Source organism: Osmerus eperlanus, chromosome 8 (genome assembly GCF_963692335.1).
Source record: "Osmerus eperlanus chromosome 8, fOsmEpe2.1, whole genome shotgun sequence".
Taxonomy (NCBI): Eukaryota; Metazoa; Chordata; class Actinopteri; order Osmeriformes; family Osmeridae; genus Osmerus; species Osmerus eperlanus.
This window is the reverse complement of record NC_085025.1, coordinates 12,296,648-12,322,482: the sequence shown is the minus strand read 5'-3', so window position 1 is coordinate 12,322,482 and position 25,835 is coordinate 12,296,648. Positions and strand designations below refer to the sequence as shown.

The 25,835-nt window shown below is 43.3% G+C and overlaps 3 protein-coding genes across 5 annotated transcripts; 2 read left to right on the top strand and 1 right to left on the bottom strand.

The window, feature by feature from the left end:
- Window positions 1–2,283: 2,283 nt before the first annotated feature.
- Window positions 2,284–8,625, bottom strand: vipas39 (VPS33B interacting protein, apical-basolateral polarity regulator, spe-39 homolog). 2 transcript variants are annotated; one of them, XM_062467423.1, is made up of 19 exons: window positions 8,324–8,625; window positions 7,798–7,888; window positions 7,550–7,649; window positions 7,226–7,369; window positions 7,070–7,108; window positions 6,829–6,893; window positions 6,644–6,700; window positions 6,459–6,551; window positions 6,325–6,358; window positions 6,007–6,109; window positions 5,861–5,888; window positions 5,544–5,617; window positions 5,195–5,270; window positions 4,858–4,992; window positions 4,635–4,676; window positions 4,178–4,354; window positions 3,743–3,832; window positions 3,446–3,550; window positions 2,284–2,504 (listed from the first exon to the last, which is right to left on the bottom strand). In XM_062467423.1, exons 4-19 carry the CDS (start codon window positions 7,302–7,304, stop codon window positions 2,484–2,486), a joined length of 1,218 nt encoding a protein of 405 aa, XP_062323407.1. In that variant the 5' UTR covers window positions 7,305–7,369; window positions 7,550–7,649; window positions 7,798–7,888; window positions 8,324–8,625; the 3' UTR covers window positions 2,284–2,483. The 2 variants fall into 2 exon arrangements, with proteins under 2 accessions (XP_062323407.1, XP_062323406.1); XM_062467422.1 differs by lacking the exon at window positions 8,324–8,625 and having other exon boundaries at window positions 7,798–7,896.
- A 295-nt stretch (window positions 8,626–8,920) lies between these two features.
- On the top strand, window positions 8,921–13,761 carry ahsa1a (AHA1, activator of heat shock protein ATPase homolog 1a). The gene is made up of 9 exons (XM_062467428.1): window positions 8,921–9,409; window positions 10,342–10,532; window positions 10,769–10,851; window positions 11,183–11,300; window positions 11,428–11,525; window positions 11,752–11,883; window positions 12,830–12,931; window positions 13,109–13,160; window positions 13,245–13,761. Exons 1-9 carry the CDS (start codon window positions 9,330–9,332, stop codon window positions 13,412–13,414), a joined length of 1,026 nt encoding a protein of 341 aa, XP_062323412.1. The 5' UTR covers window positions 8,921–9,329; the 3' UTR covers window positions 13,415–13,761.
- A 616-nt stretch (window positions 13,762–14,377) lies between these two features.
- Window positions 14,378–25,595, top strand: sel1l (SEL1L adaptor subunit of SYVN1 ubiquitin ligase). 2 transcript variants are annotated; one of them, XM_062467420.1, is made up of 21 exons: window positions 14,378–14,979; window positions 15,178–15,215; window positions 15,489–15,693; window positions 16,237–16,404; window positions 16,621–16,726; window positions 16,914–17,076; window positions 17,537–17,590; window positions 17,710–17,769; window positions 18,395–18,476; window positions 19,189–19,343; window positions 19,682–19,738; window positions 19,852–19,920; window positions 20,080–20,157; window positions 20,338–20,400; window positions 20,886–20,973; window positions 21,478–21,626; window positions 21,822–21,987; window positions 22,291–22,365; window positions 22,513–22,685; window positions 22,904–23,032; window positions 23,220–25,595. In XM_062467420.1, the coding sequence occupies exons 1-21, from the start codon at window positions 14,895–14,897 to the stop codon at window positions 23,502–23,504; spliced, it is 2,448 nt and encodes an 815-aa protein (XP_062323404.1). In that variant the 5' UTR covers window positions 14,378–14,894; the 3' UTR covers window positions 23,505–25,595. The 2 variants fall into 2 exon arrangements, with proteins under 2 accessions (XP_062323404.1, XP_062323403.1); XM_062467419.1 differs by having other exon boundaries at window positions 14,379–14,979; window positions 22,288–22,365.
- The last annotated feature ends 240 nt before the right edge of the window (window positions 25,596–25,835 follow it).

Here is a 25,835-nt window from a genome sequence, read left to right as displayed (position 1 = left end):
ATATAGCTGCAAGCAGCGATGCGGGTTCCTCCGCAAAATGGAAAAATATTATAAACATGTACACTGTAGAAGATCAAGACTTGGACAACAAGAGAGCAAACCTACTTCATGTTTGGCCAACAACAATAGGCTGAATGGGGATTTGAACTCATGAGCATAAGGTTACAAGTCAGTCTCTCTAGCCTCTCTGCTACACGCCAACTGCTGAGATTTAATGATTAGTAAGGGCTGAGTATTAACTTTGTATAGGATATTTACATTTACATTTAGTCATTCGGTAAGTACAGGGACATTCCCCCGGAGGCAAGTAGGGTGAAGTGCCTTGCCCAAGGACACAACATCATTTGGAACAGCCGGGAATCGAACCGGTCACCTTCAGATTACTAGCCCAACTCCCTAACCACTCAGCCACCTGACTCCCTTATATTGATACTCTTCTTGAGTTGATCTCTTTCCAGACTCTGTCAATGCACAACTAACAATAGTCATGTGGGCAACTGGGCTAGGGCAGAGCTCAAATTCAGCTCCTTGCGAGAATAACCTGTGACAGTACAGCAGCCGATTCTCTGGTCCCATTAAACTACATAACATGCACAATCAGGGTGACCAACAACATTATATTAACTAACCAACAATAACACTACAAACATCTAACTGAACGAACACAACAACTGAAATCCCTCGCACGGCTGTTGTAACCAAACTATTTTCCACAAGTCTTTGCGTTTTTTGACACGCCGCACTGCATGCTGGGTACCCAAGGGTGCTGACGCTGATTATCTAGCTGTGCTCCGACTGCGTGATATGAGTATTAGTTTTTGGTCAGCTTTGGGACAAAGGTTAAGAAATGGTTGACATTTCAAGGTGAAATTGCATGAAATTGTGCATGGTATTTCAGAATGATGTCTGCCTGTTTAACTAAACAAGTAATCAAACTGGGTTGCTGCTGTATAGAATAACTTTCTCATCGTTTTAAAAAAAAGGTTGTTTGGAGTGCCATAACTTGTCATGGAAGGGAATTTTAAATCAATTTACAACCGGAGGATTGATCGATTGAAAAACAATGCCTCTGACTGGTTTTGAACCTACAACCCTTTGCTTACCAGCACATCTCAGCCAATTGAGCCATTCCCAGACATGGATTACACAAAACTGGATAATAAAAAAAGCTGTTTCTCCAATGGCGAGCATTGTCAGATTTGGTCGAAGTTCAAACAGCTGTAATTCAGTCATATTTCGACATATCAAGGTGAAACTTTGTATGGTACTTCAGGGGCATGTCACCTTAAAGCCTATTAAGTTTGAACCATCCTTCAAAAATACATTTGATTTAGTGACACAAACATATTGAGGCAATGTGGACATTTACATAAATACACCCATTTCAGCCATTTTGTACTTGATTCAATTGCCTTAAGTAACGTTTTTAAATACGTCAATGATACATATCTGTACCAAATTTCAAGTCAATTTCACCTTTGGTTCAAGAGAAGAGGAATTTTGAAGGTTTTCCCAAATTATCACAGTACAGGAAAATCCATCATGGCGGACCTTATGGGTCCTTGAGGCTTTTTTGTTCCTCATGAAAAATGAATCATGCACACCAAGTTTCAGAAGAATTGGAGCAATGGGGTGGAAATGCCATCACTTTGAAAATCTGACTTTTGGGCGTGGCCTGTGGCGCCCCCTATGGTCCGATGTGGCCCATATGTGGTGTGGGGGTACCCACTTGGATGTAGTATCAATGTGCCAAATTAGAAAATTTATGACCAGGGACTTTTTGAGATATTGGGGCGCAAGGAGAAGAAAAATAATAAGAAGAATACCAACAATAACAATAGGTTCCCTCCTACCGGAGGAACCTAATAAGAATACCAACAATAACAATAGGTTCCCTCCTACCGGAGGAACCTAATAATATATATGTGAGAGAACAAAGGTTGTGCTCTCGCCGAAGGCTTGAGCACACCCAATAATCAATAAAACTGACAAAAGATTTAAACTTGACATGAGGGTGTTTTTACATGATCAATATTCAATTATTTTATTTCCGTGTTTGGTAAAACTAAAATTACACAAGGAATGTACTAGGACATAACATGCATGACAACAGAGTAAAACTTAATTCCAGACGATATCTTCTTCTGATGAACCTTTTTGCATTAGCTTGGGTCAGGAGCACAGTGCACAGGATGAGCGAAGGACACTTGGCAAGGCTGATATTAGAGCTGGGTTAAACATTCCATTCCTTTGGGTGCTCTTAATTCAGCTTTCAGTAGAGTCTTGACTTATAGGGCAAGTTTTATGTGAGACAACACTAATGCAAAAAACAATGGGAAGGGTTAGGCTTTATGGTTTCTTCTCTGCCATCCTGTTACTTTCACCATTTACCTGACTTATAATGTCAGGTAAAAATGTATATTACTAATGTAGACAATCATTCTTAAATGCTGCTTGTTGTTAATATCTTCCATGGGATGAGATCAGTTTTTCCACCGCATTTGCTGAAAGTAAAAACAGGGAACTTGTTCACTGACAGTGAAAATATTTAACACAAGTAAAAACAACAAAACAATAATTCAACACATGTTAAATAGTGATATTATTTTTCATAAAGGGCACATTTATTCAAATAAATAAGTGCTTCTTAGAACAGGATCTTGATGCAGCCCCTAGTCTAATTCTCCCCTGCCACTATTGTGGTGGCACTGACACTAGAAGCCTGTATCATCAGCAAGACATCATTTATTCTTCAATGACCTTACCAGTTTCCTATACACCATCTCCATACAGTATCCTCATTAGAGCCCGACCAATATATCGGCGGGCTGATATTATCGGCCGATATTGAGCATTTTCCAAACTATCGGTATCTGCATTTATAATGGCCGATAAATGAATATTACATTTGTTATTTTTATTGTGTTTTTGTTCAAAGGACTTTAAGTTTCATATCTGAAGTTTGTATTTTTATACATTTTATTTATCAGAAACTGCATTAACATATTATTTTAGTGAGGAAATAATAACAGGAGTCAGATGGCTGATAAGTTAGGGAATCGGGCTATTAATCAGAAGGTTTCTGGTTCGATTCCCGGCCAGGCGTATGTCCCTGTACTTAGTCGCTCTGGATAAGAACTTCTGCTAAAAGTGACTAAATGTAAACTACAAATAACTACTGTTAGGGAAATCAGTTTGTTTTGTTACGCGTTTCTGGATTTTTTAAATATTTTTTTATATTGGCCGATATCGGAATATTGGATTGTTAAATCACCAAATATTTGTATTGGTATCGGCCTTAAAAATCCTTTATCGGTCGGGCTCTAATCCTCATATCTACACCTCAGCGTTAAGGCACCCAGGGAGTTGTTTGAGTCACAAAGAAAGAAAGAACAGAACTTATTTCCCATGTCTGTGTAGTCCCCAGTTTTGTCAGCCATCTTACCGGGTTATTTAGGATTTCCTCAATCTTTCTGTCCTCTGGAGACCCCCTCTCCATCTTCCCCCGGTAAACAATCAACTGCTGCCGGTCCTTCAGATCCCGGTAGGTCTATAATGGGGTCACACAAAAAAACATCAGTCATCACAACTGATCCAATAGAGCTTTTTGAATATTGGCAATCATTGACATTGTGTTATGTGAAGTGTATATACATTTTTGCATATACATATCTATAAATGTATGTTGTGGGACTACGTCTTCATCTAGTCCTGCTAGCATCTATCCTTATCTATGTCTCACATTGATGATGGTATCATGGCACTTGTACTTTTGCGCCAAACTGATCTTCATGTCAGTGTCATCCACCAAATTCACATACTCTTGCAACACCTGAGAGGAAAAGAAGAATGGATGGAAATGAGAGTTAAAGGAAACGGAGCATCATGGACCATTTGATATTATGGCATATACAGCCGAATACATATATTTGAGTGCATTCATACAGGCTACAGCATAAATTAGGGTGTGGCAATGACATAGAATAAAAGCTAGCCATAGGAATCCTACTTATGTCGAATACAATACTAAACCAAATCTTTGCTCTCATAACCAAAGTCCAATGCAGTGTGAGATGCACACATTCTTTCAAAGCACTGAGATAAAAATACATAAATAAAAATGATACAATTTGTAGGCTACCATCTTTACGAGGCACTACAGAAGCAGATGGCCTACCGAGACAGGTGCGTTGTTTTTCTGCAAGATGTCCACCACTCTGTGGAATCCTACGGGGGACTTTTTCTTGGTGTAGCCTAGCCAGTTCTTGGAGGTGAACAGTGCATCAACATCAAACCACTGTTTCAGCTTTGCCCTGGCACCTAGGGCTGTGAGAAGATACTGTTTCTCTGAAATCTGTGAAATGAAAGCAACATTAGGAAACGTACCAGTACTAGGAAAAGTCAATGTTGTGAGTCGTTAGCCTGGGAACCAGAAAAATCTCATGTTTATTTGCTCTGGCCGATTTATGGCCGATTTCTACTCGGCAGTGGGTCAATCACAACCGTTTATTTGATATGGGTGGGTTTAATACGATTCACGTCTGTACAGACGTGAATCGTCTGTACAGGAGCACTGTTGAGACATTTTTGTAAACAACCAAGATAACGTTGTATCCAGGATGCTTCCGTCTTACCCTGAAAGTCTTCCGAATGTTGGCTGGGCTGCTGTACGTGCCCTGTGGGGGAGAATGGAGCATTGTCATCCTTTTCCCTCAAATGCCGCAAACTCACAACATATACCAGTACGATATCATAAAAATACAGTTACTCAAACAGGCTTTTACCATCACACACACACCAAAAAGCTGGAGGTAATAGGCTCAGATCATAACCAAACAGTCTGCAGTAGCAGCTTACGTCAGACTCTCCGAAGTGGTAGAAGCAGGAGTAGTACAGAGTGGTGATGATGGGCATGTTGAGAATGGAGGCTTTCCTGGGGTACTTTTTAAAAATGTCTGTCTGGCCGCTGCTCTCCACCTTTTTGTCATTAGCCTGGTTTTAACAGGGATGATAAGAATTTTTTCACAAACAGGACAGTTAGTGAGACATTTTCTGTGAGAAACTAAATGTACATAATGGGCAGTTGGCCCTTCCCTATTTTTAAACATGTACAAAAAATATACAGTATAATATCAACAAAATACTAACAGTGATAGAAGTGTACACTTATATTTTACCACACAATATATCTCACCTCAATGATGATCTGTCGCTCTAGGAGTGTGTAGTGGTCTTGAATGTGCATAGCATCGTCTGGTGAAAAGGGGAGACTAAAAAAAGACAGTTCTTGCAAATTGTGATTTCACTCCATGTCAATAACTACATTATTAATGAAATAGCATACTTATTTCACCTGTACTATCTGGGAAAAGGTTGCAGTATCATGATGCTTCATGAATTGAACCTGCACTCAAATATTTTAAGACAATGATAGTTCCCCATGAAGGGAATGAATATTTTCAAATAATGTACAAAATAAAATACACGTTTTTCAATGTTTTCAAAATTACATAAACAGAAAAAAAAGTCCAGCAAGTCTTTACCTGAGGCAGCTCTTCAGGTGATCCCTCCGTTTGTTTTCCTCTTTGATATTGAGGTATTCTCTGTACTGCAACAGCTAATTCGAAACACAACAACAAAAAACACCAATAAAAAAAAAAGTTAAACATGCACTGGCTTGGACAATGATAGCCGGGATCAAATCCCTGCCTGCCATATTTCATGATGTTCTATGTTCATTTGTTGTGTGTATAATGCCGAGTGAGCTGAATGCTAATCAAATTATATTATTTTCTTAAAACGATTCCCCTTTTCGGCCTCATCTTTTTGTAATGCCAACTCAAAATGTTTAAGGACATACCGACATGTCTTCTGTTCTTCCCAAGGACCTTGATTGCATGACAAGGTGGAGAGAAACAGACAGGTATGACCTTGAAGTTTGACCGCATCATGTGACAAATTCAAAAATGACCTTCTCACTGTTGCCATTCTCACACTCTGCCCTACCTGAACAGCTCCAACAAAATCTTCTGTTCTCCCATTTCCTTAAGGTAGTGAATATAATGCCGAAGAGCTATTTCCCTATTTATCAACTCTCGAAAGAGAATTTCTGAAAAGAGACTTTGTCGTTACCTCATAAAGTCAAACACAATAAAGTTGCTTTTGCTCTGCTGTCAAAAGTATAAAATCCCTTCAAATGAATCTTAACTTCATGCTTAACTACTTTAATCAAAGCTTTTTTTTTATAAACATCTTGCAAGGTCATAAGGTCAATTACCTTGAAATACAAACTGTACGTACAAAATCGCATTGAAATACCCTTACCTCTGCCTAATGATTTCTTTAGATATATCAAAATCTGCAATAAGGCATTTGAGAGAAATAGTTATTAGAGTATAGTGTTAGAATGAAAATAATTTGTTTTTATTATTTTCTGTTCCAACAAAACAGAACTGTACCGCCGTGATGACGTTTCCATCATGTGCGTTCACAGCCTCGTCCAACAGTAGCAGTTTGTCTTGTAAAGAGCGGAACTTCTCCAAAGAGTAGCCCTATGGGGGGAATACAATCAAATGTAACTCTTGATGTAAGGGTCACTTGGTCACATGAATTTGAATGCACATTAAACCACTGTTGTAGTTACCTTTCCCTGCTGCATTCTCTTCACTGTCTCATCAGGAGTCCAATCGCCTACGTAGTCCTGTAATCACAACAGGATATGACATAAGTGAACTAATTACATGTTTACAAAAAATTGTACTCATCTAGAGCAGTTTCTTTATATGGTTGATTGGTTATGGAATTATTTAAACTGCGTTACTGCTGTACCTTGTATTCTGATTTTGGCTTCCGAAGCTCTGGGGCGTAATGTCTGGTGTGCGTATCACTAAAAGCTATAAAGATAACAACGGAAATGTTTACGAACATTGAAGTTGTGAATAATTCCATCTACTAAAGGTCAGTGAAAATATGTGTTCTCTCTGTCTCCCTGTCTACACACTTTTGAACACACAAACACAATAATGCATCTTATTTAGATTTAGCAAATGCTAGCAACAATTGTGCTTACACTCAGAGAAGGACTGTTGATTGCCAAATTTGGTCTTTGCTGTGTGAGAAAAGTACACAAAAGTACAGGTAATATTTAATATTTTCAATATTATTATAATATGTACCGAGTAATAAGCGTGTCTATATGAACCGTATTAAGCACTTAAGAATTTACCTTTGAATAAGGAACTTAAGGAATACCCTGAGTTATTCTTGGGCAATGAGGGAGCAGTGTCTATTTTGGGGAAACCCATCTCCCGTTGTTCGCCTGTTGTTGTCCGGGTGCTGGACGCCGTCTCCTTGACAGACCAAGCAATGCCTAAGGAAAACACATGATCACTTCAGGACACACAAATCCCTCTTCTTCGCCTCAGTGTCCCTTTAAATAGAGCAGCTTGAACAGGCTATTTTTCAGACCTATCTTAGCTCTAAGACAATAGGAATTATAGGCGTCAATGCATTAATATCATCATGTAAACATTAATAATAATCCTCTCACTTCCAACAGGTTCTCCACTCCAGCTGACCTTCTCCACGTCATCGTCATCTTCATCAACGAGATCACGAATGCTGTTCACTGCCTGTTTGGATTCCTTCAGCTACAAAAAGTAAATATTAGAAATAAATACTGCAACAGCCATTTCTAATTGCACACTGTATTACAGGTTTAACGACGTCTTCCATAATATGACAACGTGTCCATGACATAGACATAGCCTTCTAAGGGATCATTTCTGATATATTTACCCTGGTATAGTCATCATCATCGTCCTCAAACGTGAAAGCTTTGACCTTTAAATTCGAACTGTTCCAATAGTCTTCCTCATCCGGCTTAACCCTTATCATCTGGAAAAAAATGAACAAATCACGTCCACTACCAATTGACCAGCTGTTTACAAAACTGAAACTAGGTGACAGAAGTGGCTAGTTAGCTAGCCTCGTCTGTGTTGTTTTGAATACTACGATCTACAGTAAACTGCTTAACCAACCTGCATAGTGCACGCTATGTGATGTACGAGAATTGATTTGCTGACAAACCTTATTAACGTTATTAAATCAAACAGTTCTGCTAGAAGTGTTAGCCTATGCCCCTTAATTGATATCTGGTTTACCCGCCTGTGATGAAGCTTTAAATCTAGATACTCTTTCTGGAGGCTGCAAAAAGGTAGAGCTACCTCAGATAATAATGTACAATTAAAACTATACAGAACGACACTGTATATAGTTGAATAATAGATAAGTGATACATTAATAGGCAATACATATAGGCAACAATTTACCTTTTACTTGTAATTAAGATAGCGTTTTAGCAACACCTCGACTTCAGAAGTGGCACTGTGGTGCTTTTGGGAACTGTAGTTTACACCTGTATCGAATACTTGACGTTTCCGCATTTGCAATACTAGTTTAAAACGACTATAAACACAGTTTGTTCCATTATTCTTCCGTGTTGTACTATAAGCAATGGTTTGCAGACTTCAATTCAATGCCAACATCCCAATCAGATGATAAGATATTTTCTTTTTATAATATACAGTGGATTATCACCGATGTGTTACGTCATAAACCTGTCGGAAAACGGTCTTCCTGCTGTGTCAGAACGGTCAGTCGCACTGAAAATCACAAGAACCTATCACACTGAACTTCAAAATAAAAGATCACATAAAAAGATCTAGCTATGCGACCACTGTATGCCTATTTTGTACTTCAAAACTGTGAATAATATTTATATTATCTATGTACTACGATTTAATGCGATGCATGTTATTGAGACATTTCATGTTAAATATGTACGTAACATGTAACATGTATTTTGAAATTAGTATGAGGATGCTACTTCCCCGTTCGAGCAATTTCTACGGCGAGTGAAAGCGAAGCCATTTTCAGCGAGTTTTCTAGAAACAATTGTCGTTATAAATCAGGCTGCTATCAGACAATTGAACAGATCCGAAGACCCGGGGTTTAAAGTCAGTCTCACAAGTTTTACTTTATTGCGATTTTTGCTATTGCAACTTCGTAAGTCAAACTGATTATCTTGTTTGTTTAGCCAAAAAGTGTTATTAGTGGACGCTAGGCTAGCTATCTAGCTAACACATAACACGGCACGCTGTCAGTGTGCATGAGTGTGTGCTGCTGGCGTGGTGGTGGTTGTACCCGGGCTGGCTAACGGTAATCGCGACTGCTAGACAGTTGATCAATACAACGTTTGCTAGCTGTATACATTGTCAAATCGGTTGGGTACACCATTTCTACTAGTTTTTCTATCATATAACATTATCATGGCTAAGTGGGGAGAGGGGGATCCGCGCTGGATCGTGGAAGAGCGAGCCGATGCGACAAACGTCAACAACTGGCATTGGTGAGTACTGAGTTAGCATAGCTAAAACCCAACCTTGATAGGAAACATTGGGGTCGATTCAGACTCAAAGCTATACCTAGACTGAGCCAGAAACGCTTTTTAACTAGACTTGCCAGCTGGGTGGAGAGAAATGGCACCGTAGCAAAGCTACACCTGCTACCGCACCGTAGTGTGAGTTACAAGAGTGAAAATCATTTAGCTGTATAAAAAAATCTAGTTTACCGTCTGCATCTGGTCTGTGGTACTGTCTATTTACCAATATGTCATATGATTGCCATAGGCTTACACTGAAAGAACTGCTGTGTTCTGACTAGATATCATCTTTAAAAACCGGATTGAATTGACTAGCTTTTACCTCCAACAATAGGGCCATTTGCACTGTATTTTCTACATTCGAATCTGGGGATGACAATACAGTATTGACTCTGGTGAGAACTAATAGAAGTAGTAGGTCCCTTAGCAGCTGCCCCATGCCATGGCCTGTCCCAAATCCCCTGGAATGTTGGTGCAGGACTGCTCCAAGGGGGAAAGGGAAGCTATTTAAGGAACACCAAGGGTAGTACAGGATAAGCAGATGGGAAGAAGGATATTTTTACATCTGACTCCATAGGCCAACAAGCCTTTCTTTTGATATGACTGCAAACAAGTGTGAAATTATACTGTTTGTACTGTAGTTATATTATGTATTTGTTGATATTCGATATCATTTTAGGCCTAAGGCTAATGTGGTCCTCAAGTCCATACCCCATCCACTTTGAAGAGAACGCTGACAATTATGTTCATTGAATTGATTGTACTAATAATACACATTTCTAACCTTAAGTTTTGAATTAAGTCTTTGTTTTAGGTGAAGACCAAATGTATCTTTTGCATCAAAATTAGTCAGAACTGTAGGTTTAAATACTATCGTGGGCACTGTGTGTCCCTCACAGGACGGAGCGTGATGCCACAGGGTGGTCGTCAGACAAGCTGAAGGAACTGCTTCAGGGAGTTCGCGTGGAGGGTGCCGAGGGCAGCATCGAAGTCACCGACGTCCCTAAACTGGAGGGGGAGGCATCCATCAACAATCGCAAAGGAAAGCTCATCTACTTCTATGAATGGGTCGTCAAAGCATCCTGGACAGGTAATCCCACCAACGACAACTGAACAATTTACCAAAACATTATTAATAAAACAGTCAGTCAGTATATAGTTGAGCTGTTTCTTAAAGGTAATGATTTATTGCTCTTCTCATACGTTAGTTTCCATGGCAATTCTCCAATACACAAAGCCCAAGGATGGTTGACTTTGTGGGTGGGTGTGTTGCCATTGTATTTCTTTTCAGAGTTAAAGCCTTGTGACTGTCCCTTCCCTCTTTAGGAACTACAAAAAACGGTATCAAGTACAAAGGGAACATAGATGTTTCAAACCTATCGGACGAAAATGATATGGACGACTTGGACGTAAGCGAGAGCTGAGATACAGTCAATATTCATGCACTTATTTTACTTTATTGTATTTTATATTTTACATTGGATAGTATTGTTTAGAATTATTTCGAACTGTTGTACATTTTCTATTTAAGATTCTTAAATGTTTATCATATGCACCTTCCTGCCATAGTAAATTCCTTGTTTGTGTAAACTTACTTGGCGAATAAAGCTGATTCTGATTAACCTGAGATAACATTGTTCCATTGTTGGTCAGATTCAGTTTAAATGCTAGTTTTTAAGTGTTGTTCATTTAATGACAACGCTTGTTGTGATCTCATGGGTGTTGTCATCGGCATCACAGATCAGCGTCTCGTTGTGTAAGGATGTGCCCAACACACCCCTGCTCGACCTCATGAAGAAGGAAGGGATCAAGCTGGTCCGAGCTGCCTTGGGGAGCTACGTCGGCCACCTCAGGACAGGTCAGCTTTCAGACCCTATTCGCCTAAATTACTTTTGAGTTTTAGCTATTATTTTAATGACTTGTGAAATACCATGTTGACCTTCAAGTTGCATGTAAAGGTGATTTCTGGCAATTCTTGCTTACAGAGTTCACCCAGGGTATGATCTTGCCCACGGTGAATGGTGTCAGTGAGCCACAGCCATCGCAGTCCAAAACTCAGAGCCAGGTTGAAGTAAAAACTCAGGTGGGTGGTCCCCTCTGTGCAGCACAGTGAGCCTTTATGTACACAGTGACGAGCAAGTGGCCAACTGGCTAAACATTCGTCATACGTAGAATAACATAATAACACTATTTTTCAGAGTTAACATTAGTTCAGTAACTACGGTTGTATTGTAAAAAATACAAATAAATCCAGATTCTGTATACGTGTGACGTCTTTATCACTATCTAATTATATTTTATGTTCATAGATTACCTCCTCAGTCAAAGTCCCAGCTCCTGCACCCAGCTCAGGTGTCAAGATCGCCACCTGCAAGTTCAGTCTTAAGGAGAGGTTCCTGACCTCTGCCGATGAGCTGTACAGAACCTTCATCAACCAGGAAGTAAGTACATTGAGCATAAGGATGGCAGTTTAAACATATAGCCAGCTTGATGATTCGCCTTGGCTGAGTTCATGGGAAGGCCACCCTTATGCTACTAAAACTACCTAATTGTACTTAATTGTACAGAATGCCACCTGCAGCTTTTACCAGCTGTAATCACACTTATAGTTCTCTCAATCCTACTGTCTAATAACAAAGTGAACAGAAAATAATAGTAGGGTGGATTGTACGTTGTGTACTAGAGTATTATGACGAGAGTCAGGTGGCTGAGCGGTTAGGGAATTGGGCTAGTAATCCAAAGGTTGCTGGTTTGATTCCCGGCCGTGCAAAATGATGTTGTGTCCTTGGGCAAGGCACTTCACCCTAATTGCCTCGGGGGAATGTCCCTGTACTTACTGTAAGTCGCTCTGGATAAGAGCGTCTGCTAAATGTAATGTAATGACAGGTGTCACATTGTGCACAGCTGGTTTACTGATACGGTTAGCGATACTGTTGTTTTACAGCCTTGAATCTTGGAGTCATATTACACTGCAATAGAGTAACAATGCAACATTTAAAGTAGAGTTTTCAGACAAAACTCACCATTCAAGTATTTCCTGTATCCTCTTGGGGAAATTGGGGAGGAACTTTCTTTTACTCTCCCACAGAGACCCTCATGTGTTGCAACCCCGTGTAGCTTCATATTATATTTAAGGAAGGAAGAGACCCACAGTGGGACAGATTTGTAGTATGCACAATTACAGAAAGTACAGTAGAAGGTTAAGGATCAGAAGTAGGCTACATGCTAACTACTGTATTTCAGTGATTAAACTGAAGAATGGGTCTGTGTTTACTGTCCACACTGCAAAGTAACCACATCTTGGTTGACAGTTGCCAGGCAACGTAAACAAGAAATAATAATACAAGGGCAACAATAATATTGAAGCCCCTCTCTGACCATTCTTAGATGGTCCAGGTGTTCACTCACTCAGCAGCCGTTGTCGAGGGATATAAAGGAGGGAAGTTTCAGCTGTTGGATGGCAATGTCAATGGAGAGTTCCAGGATCTGGTAAGACTATACTTTTTAACCTGTTTAGAATAACATGACACCATGAATAAAGTCAAACGCGTCTTTGAAGACACCTTGTGGCTGTTAAATGTATAGCAGCACATAGATTTCAGGCACGAATATTGGGTTTTGGGGTATTTAATTGAAATGTGTCTGTCTTTTTATGACTTGTTCTAGGTCCCAGATGAAAAGATTGTCATGAGATGGAGGTTCAAGACCTGGCCAAGTGGTATGTTGTCCCTGTTCCACCTGTCAGCTGTAGAGATTTGTTTTATGTGAACGTGTGTATAACCCACCCCACATCCTTCCCCAGAACATTACGCTACGATCAGCCTGGACATGAAGGACCTGGGAGACGAAACTGAGCTCAAGCTGGAATGTAAGGGCGTCCCGTTGGCAGAAGAGGATCGTACGAAAGAGGGATGGAAGAGATACTACTTTCAAGCCATCAAACAGACTTTCGGATATGGCATCAGTCTCTAATGACAGTTAATCCTTTTGAGTTATGTATAAAAGAATAAGAGTACCTGGTTATTTAATGTAAATGCTCTCCCCTTTCGACTCATTCTCATGCAGCACCAGTCCTACAGTGTCGGCAGAAACAGACCGTGCCTTGTCCTGTTGGAAGACTGCTGGTTTAAGATTCTTAGGGCCACAGTTTACTGTCTGCATTATGAGCGCATTCGGGAAAGGCAATGTAGAGCACATGTCACTAGATCTATGTAACTTCTATTCACCTGCCTAAAGTATTTGGATTTGGACTTTGTTCTCAGTTCGGCACATTTGGTGTGTCAGATAAATAAAATAAATGCAACTGAATTTTGCAACTGCAACTGAACCAGTGTGTGTGTGTTGTATTGTTATTCGAGAGGGGCAGTCCTAAATATATTGTTACTTTATGTATATGTAACATTCTGTATATTCAGAATTGTAACCCCCTGCAATCTTTGACATTTTCAGTCTGGACAAAATGTTTTCCAAAATTCAGAGAATAAATTAATATTTAACAAAGTCTGCACTGATAAAAAAAAATCCATGCTAGGCAGCTGTACATCAATTACTGTAAGGGATGCATAATACATGTTATTTTGCCTGACAAGTATTGAAATAATGCATGCAACTACCATTATAATTGTCCCTTATCAAAAACTCAATCACATTGCCACAACATTTTCCTGTTAAACGACAATATTTCATAACATGCTAGTTTATTTTTAGTAATGACATGCTGTAGTGTACACAATCTTTAATATTACACAGCATTGGAGATCAGATCACCTGGAATCCGACGCCAACAGAGCAGCAAGCTAATACGACTGTCTGGTCTCAGGGTGTTTCGTTGTCGTGGACAAACCTGTCAACTCATAATTTCGTTGTGTGTGCGCAGTTGATTGGTTTACATGTTCATCGGCTCCAACTATTGGCTAACGACACGTACTGCTTCCAACGATTGGTCTATCCGAGTGATTAGCGATGGGTGAGAGGTTACAAGATAGCTTAGCCGAGCAGCTGTGTTTTCTGATGAAACTCTCGCTATAGATATTCCTGTCATAATAGTCGATTCCACCGCATCAAATGTACATATATTTGGCGACACAACCTGCAAGATATTAGTAACAAATCGTTTGCAAAGGCTGTTGATGGCGAGCAACACCGGACACCTTTTTGTTTAGCTAGCCAGGTAGCTAGCTAGTTAGCATGCTAAATATCCCTATGCTGTAGCTTAAATTGTCAGCTGATGTATGCTAGCTCGATGAGCCATTCAGTTATTGGAATCTGATTCTGAAGCTACATTTTGTGTATGTGTGTCCATAAATATTCATTTTCATGGACCTTGGTTAGGTAGCCAGCCGGTGAATGCGTGTCACTCTTTTTAACTCAAACTGGGACTACACACTGGAACTGAATGTTTTGTGATAGAAATACCATCAGTTAACTAGCCGCTGTTAGTCACCTGGCTGAAATGGATTTTAAAGGTTCGAGTACGACAAGACTGCTTTGGCTTCTGATTATTTTCTCCATAGTCGTCTCAAAAGTAGTGACAGCTGGTAAGTGTAAACATGTTCACATCCGTATTACCAGTTGACAAATGATCGGGTGCAATGTGTTAAAGCGAGTAAGCAGGTTGTTGCCTCGGCTAACCTAACATTCCCCAATGTATCTTGTTATTGAAATTGCATGTTAGTATGGTCATGTATAGTGCAGAATGGCGATGAGCTGACTGTCTACTGCTGTTGACTTTGCAGATGAAGAGGCCGAAGGCAATGACACTCCAGAGCTGAAGGTAGACAAATATTTACAAGACTTAGTTAACTCATTTTATATTTTAGCTCCTATAGAGGAAGTTGTTACAGTTGATGAACCACAATATATGTTATTCTCCTCTGCTGTATTGAATGTGCAAATGGCCTTGATCTCAATGATCAGGTCATAGCATTCTCTTTCAGACAATACGGCAAAATAAAATGATCAGCCGATAAGGAAGATTCTATCCCTAAATCTTCTAGTTCTAGTCATTCAGACAACTAACTCTCGCACTTTCTCCTCCCATCTAAAGTCCTACCATGACCCAAACTCTGATGAAGATGACGTTCCCGTGGGGTCAAGAATTGTAGCAGGTATGGTGACGTCCCCCAGCAAGGCCTCTCAGCCTGAAGTAGAGGCAAAGCCCGATAGTGGGGCTGAAGATGGCCTTCTAGAGGGGGAGGAGAAGGAAGACCTGCCCACCCAGCCTCCTCCTATTGAACAGAAGCCTAAAGAAAGTAAGAACTATATGTTACATCAGTGGAAGATTTAGACTGGAAACTATTTCACCGGTGCAGAGCTAGGAAATGGTTCGTTGCTGTACATTACTATCTTGGTTGTTTACGCGTGTAACCAGTTTGAAGTTGTCACAAGCATCTGATTTAGCTGAATTGAAACCTGTCATTTCAAAAGTCCCATGTGTTATGAAAGTGTACTGCAAGGCAGACACTCATCTTGGAAGGTTTGCAGTTTCATAGTGAGATAAAATGGTTCCCCCTCTTGGGAATTGAAGTCTTCTGGCACCTGTGGCCTCAGAGTTGCATCAGCATATTTGAGAGTGCTAACAATTTTCTTTTGCTGTGCAGCATTTTTCATACTCGTTAATAGACACCTGAATGCTCTCTAGCTTTCACATATGATTAAATATGGTTTGCTTCAGGATTTACCTTCATACATTAAGAATTTATAAATTCCGCTCTTCTTAATATTAATCACAATACAAAGGCTCAATATTCTTGTCTGAGTTTAATATGAAACACGTCCATGTTTTTGTTCTTCAGTTCCAGTTGTGGTTGGGGGCACAGCCAATGGAGAGCCCTGCCTCTTCCCCTTCCTCTTCCAGGGTAACGACTACATGGACTGTACCACAGAGGGCCGGGAGGACGGTCGACTGTGGTGCGCCACCGCGTACGATTATGACAGGGACAAGAGATGGGGCTTCTGTGAAAGTAAGTGGCAGCGTTAAATAGCTTTGAAGAGACTCGCCTGGACTGAGCGACTCGAACTTCCAAAAGTCCAATCGTAAAAAAAAAAGTCAACCGAAGTAGTGAATGGTTAAGCTGAGCAGTTGTAAGCACAGGGAAGTTTCAATCTTACCTGTACATCTGGTGAAGGATAGCGTTCCTCCATGTTTGTAGTTTTATCCCCTCTTTCCTCTCTCCCAGCTGAGGAGCAGGCAGAGCTGAGGCGCCAGGCGGAGGAAGCGGAAGAACAGTACCAGGCAGCCCTGCGCATGATCAACTCCACCACCAGGAAGAGCCAGAAGAAAGAGTGAGACATTTTCTACACCTCCTACCCTCTCCAGCCTCCTAAAAACACGATTCAACACTCTTTTTATGACTGTGTTCTTCATGCGGGCACTGGAAGCGTACATGCGTATCACCGACACTAGTTCTGACGCCATCTTTGCTTACCACAACCCTTCCTTGCTCCCCCCCCCCCCCCCCCCCCCTCCAAGATTGTATGAGAAGCTTCTGAAGGTGGCTGCGAAGGGCCACCACAAAGCCATGGAGAAGGTGGCCCACGCCATGCTGTTTGGAGACTACCTGCCCCAGGACATCCCCCAAGCCAAGGAGCTGTTTGAGAAGCTGGCGCTGGAGGGCTTCCCAAAGTCTCAGACGGTACGCCAGCCTATCGTCTACCAGCCTATCGTTACGCCAGCCTATCGTCTCCCAGCCTATCGTTACGCCAGCCTATCGTTACGCCAGCCTATCGTTACGCCAGCCTATCGTTACGCCAGCCTATCGTTACGCCAGCCTATCGTTACGCCAGCCTATCGTTACGCCAGCCTATCGTTACGCCAGCCTATCGTTACGCCAGCCTATCGTTTACCCAGCCTATCGTTTACCCAGCCTATCGTCTCCCAGCCTATCGTTACGCCAGCCTATCGTCTCCCATCAACAGTTCTCCCGGGAGATCCCACTCAAAGTGGTTTTGAAGTTCCGAAAAACAAGACGCCGATTTAGCTGAGGATGTTTGTCGCTCATCAACGTCGCGCCCGATGCGGGATTTTGATGCGTGGGTTGTTATCGTCTCAAGTGACGCCATTTGTGACTGTGCCACTTTAATATTCCCTCTCAGGCACTTGGCTTCCTGTATGCTGCGGGGTTAGGAGTGAACTCAAGCCAAGCCAAGGTAAACATGGCCATGCAGGCCACACGCTGCCTTGTGTCTGCGTCTGGAGTGTAACACTCATCTGCATCTATCTATTCATCAAAGATGACTTCACAGATTTCTTTTGCACTTTGTTTCAGGCGTTGGTTTACTATACTTTTGGGGCCTTGGGTGGCAACCTGGTAGCCCACATGATTCTGGTGAGTGATTGCTCCCTTCACACACAAAGTAAACGCATGGAGGGGGGTTTTGTATTAGATGTACAGTCTAGTCGACATCGGATCTCTTGACGATTAATGTGTCGACTCCTAAGTCCTATTTACAAATACTGTGAGTCACAGGCGTAGATGTCCTTGTTATAGTATTAGTATTTCTCCTTTTTAGAACGCATTTATGTCAGTGTTTCCTCCAGGATTTTTTTAGCAGTGGGGGATGGTCTTAACTTAATTTAAATTTGCAAGAACTATAGACTAATACAATAACAGGCTTAAATGAACTGACAACATAAGTTACGACTTACAGTTCTCAAGGACTCACACACGCAATCCCAACTGCGGTGGGAAGCGCGTGTCCGTGCTATTCTGCGACATGCACTCTAACAATCACTACTGATAGACGGCCTTTTTTTTTTTGTACAGCCCTATTTCTGATACCGTGGCGGCAGAAATCAACATAGAGTAAACACAATGTGGAAGGTCACTCAGAGGGAATTTCTCACCTGACTTGTTTGTACTGGATCACTGATGGGGAGGATGATGAGGATGTGTTAATATCCTAAAGGGGTATGTTGATCTGGTCTCCCTGTTTGTCTGTGTCTGGCTACAGGGGTACCGATACTGGGGAGGCGTGGGTGTGCCACAGAGCTGCGAATCAGCGTTGACACATTACCGCCTGGTGGCCAATAACGGTAAGGAACCACGGCCCCGTCTTCCAATGAGCACTCCGTCCTAGTACGACATGTATACACCTAAATATGTATAAACACGCCAAATTACTTATTTTCAAAACCTCCTCACCACCCCCATCCCTAACCCTCACCACCCCCATCCCTAACCCTCACCACCCCCGTCCCTAACCCTCACCACCCCCGTCCCTAACCCTCACCACCCCCATCCCTAACCCTCACCACCCCCGTCCCTAACCCTCACCACCCCCGTCCCTAACCCTCACCACCCCCATCCCTAACCCTCACCACCCCCATCCCTAACCCTCACCACCCCCATCCCTAACCCTCACCACCCCCATCCCTAACCCTCACCACCCCCATCCCTAACCCTCACCACCCCCGTCCCTAACCCTCACCACCCCCGTCCCTAACCCTCACCACCCCCATCCCTAACCCTCACCACCCCCGTCCCTAACCCTCACCACCCCCGTCCCTAACCCTCACCACCCCCATCCCTAACCCTCACCACCCCCATCCCTAACCCTCACCACCCCCATCCCTAACCCTCACCACCCCCATCCCTAACCCTCACCACCCCCATCCCTAACCCTCACCACCCCCGTCCCTAACCCTCACCACCCCCGTCCCTAACCCTCACCACCCCCATCCCTAACCCTCACCACCCCCATCCCTAACCCTCACCACCCCCGTCCCTAACCCTCACCACCCCCAGTGGCCAGCGACGTGTCCCTGACGGGGGGCAGCGCGGTCCAGAGGGTGCGGCTGCTGGACGAGGTGGAGAACCCCGGCTCCACCAGCGGCATGCTGGAGGAGGACCTCATCCAGTACTACCAGTTCCTGGCGGAGAAGGGCGACGTCCAGGCCCAGGTATCCCCAACCCTTGGGCCTTTTTCTAGCGTCTCTCGGGTCGAAGTTGGGGTTATCCCCCTTGGGGGGGGCGTCTGTTTCCATGACACTGTGGGCAGGATGTGGCTTCCGTGTTTTGGGATTGATCGATTGGGACTCATCCAATGGAAGAGCTCCTGCACGCTGTCTCAATATATGTCAATTAATATGAATATTTCATTAAATATTCCTATTTCAACATTGGATGCTGTGATCTCTGTCAGATATAGTTGTGACTGATGCCAATGAGCCCCAAAGTCCCTAGGGGGAAAGAGCAGGCTGGACCAGGGTCTCATGTGTGGTCTCTGCTGTCCTGACAGGTGGGACTGGGCCAGCTCCACCTGCACGGTGGCCGCGGGGTGGAGCAGAATCACCAGGTGAGACCCACACCTAACTTGCACCTTCAAAGCTAGCCCCATGCACGTTCCCCTGCCCGCCTGTGACTGCACAGCATCGGTCGAGTCATCCCTTCATGTTTGTTGTTCGACAGCGGGCCTACGACTACTTCAACCAGGCGGCGAACGCGGGGAACACTCACGCCATGGCCTTCCTGGGGAAGGTGAGTCTACTAGCCTTTACTGAACACTGTAACATGCTGTGGAAATACCCCAGTCTGTCCGTGGTCTTTCCTGTCTTTTTTTTTTTTTCTCCTAATCTTCTTTCTCTCCATCCACATCTTTTTTTTTTTCTTTCTTTCCTCTCCCTCTGTCACGCGCAGATGTACTCCGAGGGCAGTGAGTTTGTGCCCCAGAACAATGAAACGGCGCTGCAGTACTTCAAGAAGGCCTCGGATCTGGTGAGTACCTTCACCACCTCACAGTTACTCTGATAAACTCAACATCTCCATGCGGTTCATTTGAGCTGGATTTACCACTCTTGTGTTCATTTATGAAGGTCAAAATGATTTGTTGCTCTAAACGTTTTGTGTTCACGTTCTGTGGTTCAGTCATAAATGTTGTCTCTCTTCTCTCTCTAGGGGAATCCTGTTGGGCAGAGTGGGCTGGGCATGGCGTATCTTTACGGGAGAGGTGTCCCTGTGGTGAGTGTCACCTCTGACACCATCTAGGTTGAAGACATAAGAATCTTTTGTTTAACACTCCCTATACAATTTGTTTTACTTAAGCTGTACCAGATTGCGCAAAAATGAGACATTTGGATTTAGATTGCTTCACAAAACTGCAGAAAATTTGCCCTTTCAAATTGAAGTGCAGAACTATTCTGCATTAATAGCCAAGTACATTTGACTTCCAGGGCAGTAGGAACATTTCACTTGATAAGATTTCTTAAAACAACATGTGGTTGACTTATGTTAAGCCACTAGATAAGCCATTTATACTAGAAAACAATTCCAACTACATTTCAAAACCTTAAAAACCAAGATGAAACGACACCCTCAGATGTAGGGTTTGTTCGGGTGAAGATTCCGAATGGGAGTCCTGGTGTGTTCAACACCGCTGTTTTGTCTTGTTTTCACTGCTCTGTGGGGATGGTGAAGTGGGGGTAACTGGCGTGTTTATCCTTCAGAACTACGACCTAGCTCTGAAGTACTTCCAGAAGGCAGCGGAGCAGGGCTGGGTGGACGGCCAGCTTCAGCTGGGCACCATGTACTACAGTAAGCACCGTCTGTTTGGGGATTTATCTGCCTTTTGCCTTTTATGGGGCCCGAGGCGGTCGAGTGAGACAGGAAAGCAGGGAGAGAGAGAGAGCGGGAAGGACATGCATGAAATGTTGGGGAACCCCTGTGGATTTAATTGAAGAAATTGAATCATTTATTGAATTGTGCCACTTACACTCGTTGTTCTTTTTCATTTATTTCCTGAATAAGTTTCTATATCCCCCCCCCCCTCTTCCTGTCTTGTTTTTTGTGCAGTTTGATGTAACAGCTCAGTGTGCTGCTCCTAGTTTAACAGTGCAATGTTAGTCGCCCACCATCATGCTGCTTCTAACTCCCCCTCAAGTCTGGGCTGCCTGCCGCACAACCTCCTTTCCCTCCCTCCCCTCCCGCTACTGTGTTCTCCCTGGCAGCCTTTCGCCTTTCCTCTCTAACTACCCCCCACCTCCCGGTCAGCGGCCTCTGAGTCACGCGTCTCTCTCCCACCCCCCTCTCCGTCTGCAGACGGCATCGGGGTGAAGCGCGACTACAAACAGGCCCTCAAGTTCTTCAACCTGGCGTCGCAGGCGGGACACATCCTGGCCATCTACAACCTGGCCCAGATGCACGCCACGGGCACCGGAGTCCTGCGCTCCTGCCACACCGCCGTGGAGGTGAGCCAGAGAGCGCTCTCTTGAATGGGCCCGTCAGCCGAAAATGGTTTACGTTGCCAATAAGGTGCCATTTAGCGGAAACGCGCCATGGATCGCTGTTCCGGGGTGGGTTTCAGTGGTCACACCGGGTGCTTGTCCGTGGATGTTCCGATAACCCTGATGGCTGTCCCGTGTGTCTGCGTGTGCATGTTTTAGTTCTTCAAAAGCGTGTGCGAGCGCGGCCGCTGGTCGGAGAGGCTCATGGCGGCCTACAGCAGCTTCAAGGACGGCGACATGGACGCGGCGCTCGTGCAGTACCTGCTGCTGGCCGAGCAGGGCTTCGAGGTCGCCCAGAGCAACGTGGCCTTCATCCTGGACCAGAGTAAGCACCGCACCCGTCACCTCACCACTAGAGGGCAGTGGGGCTCTACCGGTGGCTTGATTCCCCTTGTGCGTTTTAGACGGAAGGAAAGCTGGGGGGGGGTCCAGGCTTCAGTGTTTTGATGTGGAAAAGGACATGGTAAGAGAGGAGTCCAGGTTCTGGGTTCTTTTTTTCCGATTTGAGAAACAAGAAAACTAAACGCACAAAGGCCAGACTTTCATCCACGTCATTGAAACTCAGCGCACCAAGCCGGTGGTCTTAACCTTCGTATGTTGTTGTGTGTGCGTGTGCCGTTTGAAGCAGAAGAGGCGCGCATCTTCAGCGAGAACGAGACTTACCCTCGAGCCCTCCTCCAATGGACCAGGGCTGCAGCGCAGGGTCAGTACCGTCTCCCTCGCCCGTTAGCTCTCGGCCCCCAGGCAGACGTCTTGCTTTTCAAAACAAAAGTCATCCCGCTTTTCAAAACAAAAGTCCTCGTCTCACTAACAAACCTGTCGATTGCTGTTTGTTATTCCTCTCGGGCAGGCTACACCGTGGCTAGGATCAAGCTGGGGGACTACCACTTCTATGGCTACGGGACGGATGTGGACTACGAGACGGCCGTCATCCACTACAGGCTGGCCTCGGAGCAGCAGCATGGGGCGCAGGCCTTGTTCAACCTGGGCTACATGCACGAGAAAGGCCTGGGGATCAAACAGGTGGAGCTCACTGGAGACACACACACAGAGACATGCACATTGGAAATACATATATACACACACGCATAGACAAACACTCACCCCACACAGGTATAAACCCAGTCACACACACACACACAGACAGACAGACAGACAGACAGACAGACAGACAGACAGACAGACAGACAGACAGACAGACAAGCACATACCCCACTAACCTCTGCCGTCGTCCTCTGTAGGACATCCATCTAGCCAAGCGTTTCTACGACATGGCTGCCGAGGCCAGCCCCGATGCCCAGGTGCCTGTCTTCCTGGCCCTGTGCAAGCTGGCTCTGGTCTATACCCTGCAGTACATACAGGACCTCAACGTGAGTGGGTCTTCCAGGGCTCCTGGGAGTTTGAGTTGATGTTCATTTAGTTTGAAGGAAATTGGGTTATCATAGAAAAGCTTATAATCTTCACAGATTTTTTTTTTAAAGGGGATTGAATTGGGGTTAGGAAATCACACCCTACCTCCCTGTACTCTCTCCCTTTCTCCCTCCCTCTCTCCACCAGGTAAACGAGCTCATCACCCAGGTGGATCTGGACCAGCTTCTGGGCCCAGAATGGGACCTCTACCTCATGACTGTCATCGCCCTGCTGCTGGGCACAGTCATCGCGTACCGCCAAAGGCAGCACCAGGCTGTGCTGCCCCCCAGGCCCCCCCCTACCCCAGCCCCGGCTCCCCACGCCAGGCCAACCGAAGAGCAGGTGCAGCCTCAACCCGAAACCCCGGCTCAGCCTGAGCCCCAAGACCAGGAACAGGCCGCGGCAGACGCCGAGCCAGAACAGCAACAGTGAGAGCCGGATTGGAGAACAAAAGGGAGAGAGAGAAGGAGAGGAGGGCATTGGGTACTGAAAGACAATGATGTGCCCAAGACCATAATCTCCTAAACGGAAAAAAAAACAGGGAAGCTACCAGCTAAATAGCTACGAGGCTAACTAGCTGGTACGTCGAGCATAACTGCTTACCCACTCTCTCCTGTCCTGCATGCAGAAAAGACAATTTACTCTACTCCCTCCCTCCCAATTTTCTGACCTATGCGTGAAGGAAAAGGATAAGGGGAGGTCGGCTGAAAGTTATAGAGAATTGATGTTCAATAGAGGACAATGCAGACTGGGGACTTCTTAGTTTGTGACTCAGGGTACCGTCAGAGGAATTTCTCTCATCTAAGGAATTTGCCACGGGGTTGCCACATTTGAAGATGATTTTGAAAATTAATTGTTTTACCTGCAATTGAAACAAATGCTATGGGATCTAGTAGTTGGTCTGTGTTCAGATCCATTTGTTTTGTATTTTTTGCTATTTTGTTTTTGGCACATGTTTAGGCTGTCTTGTTAGCTATGCTTCCAATTTTTATTTACAGTAAAGAATAACTAAGACCAATAATATTTTGCGTCAAGAAACAGAAACGACAGTCCAGATATGAAGACAGTTTGTTGGCGTTGACTAAAATGAGCATCTTTATGCTATATGGCAATGGAAAAGTTATGATATTGAATTAATTCTGGTCATAAACATAATTCCTTATCAAGCCAAGCTGATTATTTTGCTTGTTTTCATCTGATTGTTTTTTTTCAAGCTAATTTTATATTAGCTGCTTTCTTAATGTTTTCCTTCAATGTTTTCCTGAAACACAAACATTAGTTGATGACTATGCTGTGTTTATAACCTGCTAACAGGTTGCTTATCAGTCTCAAATATTAATAGTAATAATCTCAAACATTGTTGGTATAACAATACTTTTTTGAACAGTGCAACTTGTTTGTAGGGAGCAAATACAGGTCCCTTCAAGGACCCCATAGTCTGCTACTCTTGACACACCTTAAGCGGTGCATACCCGAGTTGATACCGGCCACACCTGGAATTGGAAATTGATTTACTAACTGAGCAGTGAGCTAAACGTAGCTGTTGGGATAACTGTAGTCCTCTGATTGGAGTTGTCAATAATTTGTTCATTCACAGCCAAAATAGTGCAAAATAAATGTTTGTTCAACAAATCCTTTGAGTCTCAACACTGTGTACCTCTGTTTGGTATCCCAGTGGATCCTGTGAAACAAAGTAAATAAATGAAATAGGAGGTCCAAGAGTTAACGACAGTAGGAAGGGTTGAGTCAGTTAGGATGTATGTACCACCAAGAGTTTGGCCCTGGATCAATCTAGATCTTCGATGACAATTTTAATTCTTGTCTCAGAAATAATTAGAGCATGGACAGGAATCCATTGTGTTGTCATATAAAGCACAGACGCAAGCCTCGCCTTAATGAGAGGCCGTCATGGTTTTGACTTCATGTTCTGTTTTGGTTACATTTTAATCGTGTCCAGAACTTGCGTTCATTCACTGCTTGTCAGAAGTTGGATATCTTAAACATTTGTCAGTAGTTCAGATGTCTATGTATTTGGTGGAAGGTGGGAAATTAAATCAATTTGAAATTGAAACAGAAATGGACTTTCATCAAAGAGAACAAAAATTTATGAATTTGAAAGCTATAGCTGATCCCATAGCTCTGACCATCTTTCCTTTAGAGATACTTTGGAGGGCATTCTTGACTTTCATATTGTACAGAGGAAGAAGAAATCGTTTATAGCAATATACCCATGGGAAGTCAACATGTAAAGAAACATACAATCTTTTCAATAGTATGTGTAACTGTTTTTTTTGTTTTACGTGTCTAAGAAAACCTGCCCATTCAATATAAGAATGATGTCCTCAGTTGAATGAAGGGTATTGAATGGATATTAAAACTAGGATTTAACTCCATACTCTTTTTCTGTCTTTGATGAAACACTGGTCAAAGTTGTCTGAAATACTGCATTTTTACCATTGCGATGTCAATAGTTTATTAAAGAAATTAATAAAGTGGTGTATGGGCAATTCTTTTATACATTCACATCATTGACTTGCATTTACTAGTATTTGAGGGTTCTTCTTGTTGCCTTAATATCATAAACTTAAATTTGTGACTAGGTTGATAAAACACAGCCAAATAATTGGCTGCCTGTTTGGCGGTATTTATGTACAATGTTGCATCGAATTTTCAGACTCTCCTAACCCAAATATATTTGTTTGCTTAAGACCAGATAGGTTTTCAGGTTACAATTGTATTAAGCCATAATACAGCTAGAAAAGG

What these genes read in the sequence shown, in the direction of transcription:
- sel1l (XM_062467419.1), top strand. Translation starts at nt 14,895, where the DNA reads ATGGATTTTAAAGGTTCGAGTACGACAAGACTGCTTTGGCTTCTGATT. An exon ending in GCTGGGCACCATGTACTACA is followed by an intron (nt 20,974 to 21,477) that starts GTAAGCACCGTC and finishes CTCCGTCTGCAG; the next exon opens with ACGGCATCGGGGTGAAGCGC. An exon ending in GACCAGGGCTGCAGCGCAGG is followed by an intron (nt 22,366 to 22,512) that starts GTCAGTACCGTC and finishes CCTCTCGGGCAG; the next exon opens with GCTACACCGTGGCTAGGATC.
- ahsa1a (XM_062467428.1), top strand. Translation starts at nt 9,330, where the DNA reads ATGGCTAAGTGGGGAGAGGGGGATCCGCGCTGGATCGTGGAAGAGCGA. An exon ending in AACGTCAACAACTGGCATTG is followed by an intron (nt 9,410 to 10,341) that starts GTGAGTACTGAG and finishes TGTCCCTCACAG; the next exon opens with GACGGAGCGTGATGCCACAG. An exon ending in CGTCAAAGCATCCTGGACAG is followed by an intron (nt 10,533 to 10,768) that starts GTAATCCCACCA and finishes TTCCCTCTTTAG; the next exon opens with GAACTACAAAAAACGGTATC.
- vipas39 (XM_062467422.1), bottom strand. Translation starts at nt 7,896, where the DNA reads ATGATAAGGGTTAAGCCGGATGAGGAAGACTATTGGAACAGTTCGAAT. An exon ending in AGCCAAAATCAGAATACAAG is followed by an intron (nt 6,701 to 6,828) that starts GTACAGCAGTAA and finishes TTGTGATTACAG; the next exon opens with GACTACGTAGGCGATTGGAC. An exon ending in ACCACTTCGGAGAGTCTGAC is followed by an intron (nt 4,677 to 4,857) that starts GTAAGCTGCTAC and finishes TCTCCCCCACAG; the next exon opens with GGCACGTACAGCAGCCCAGC.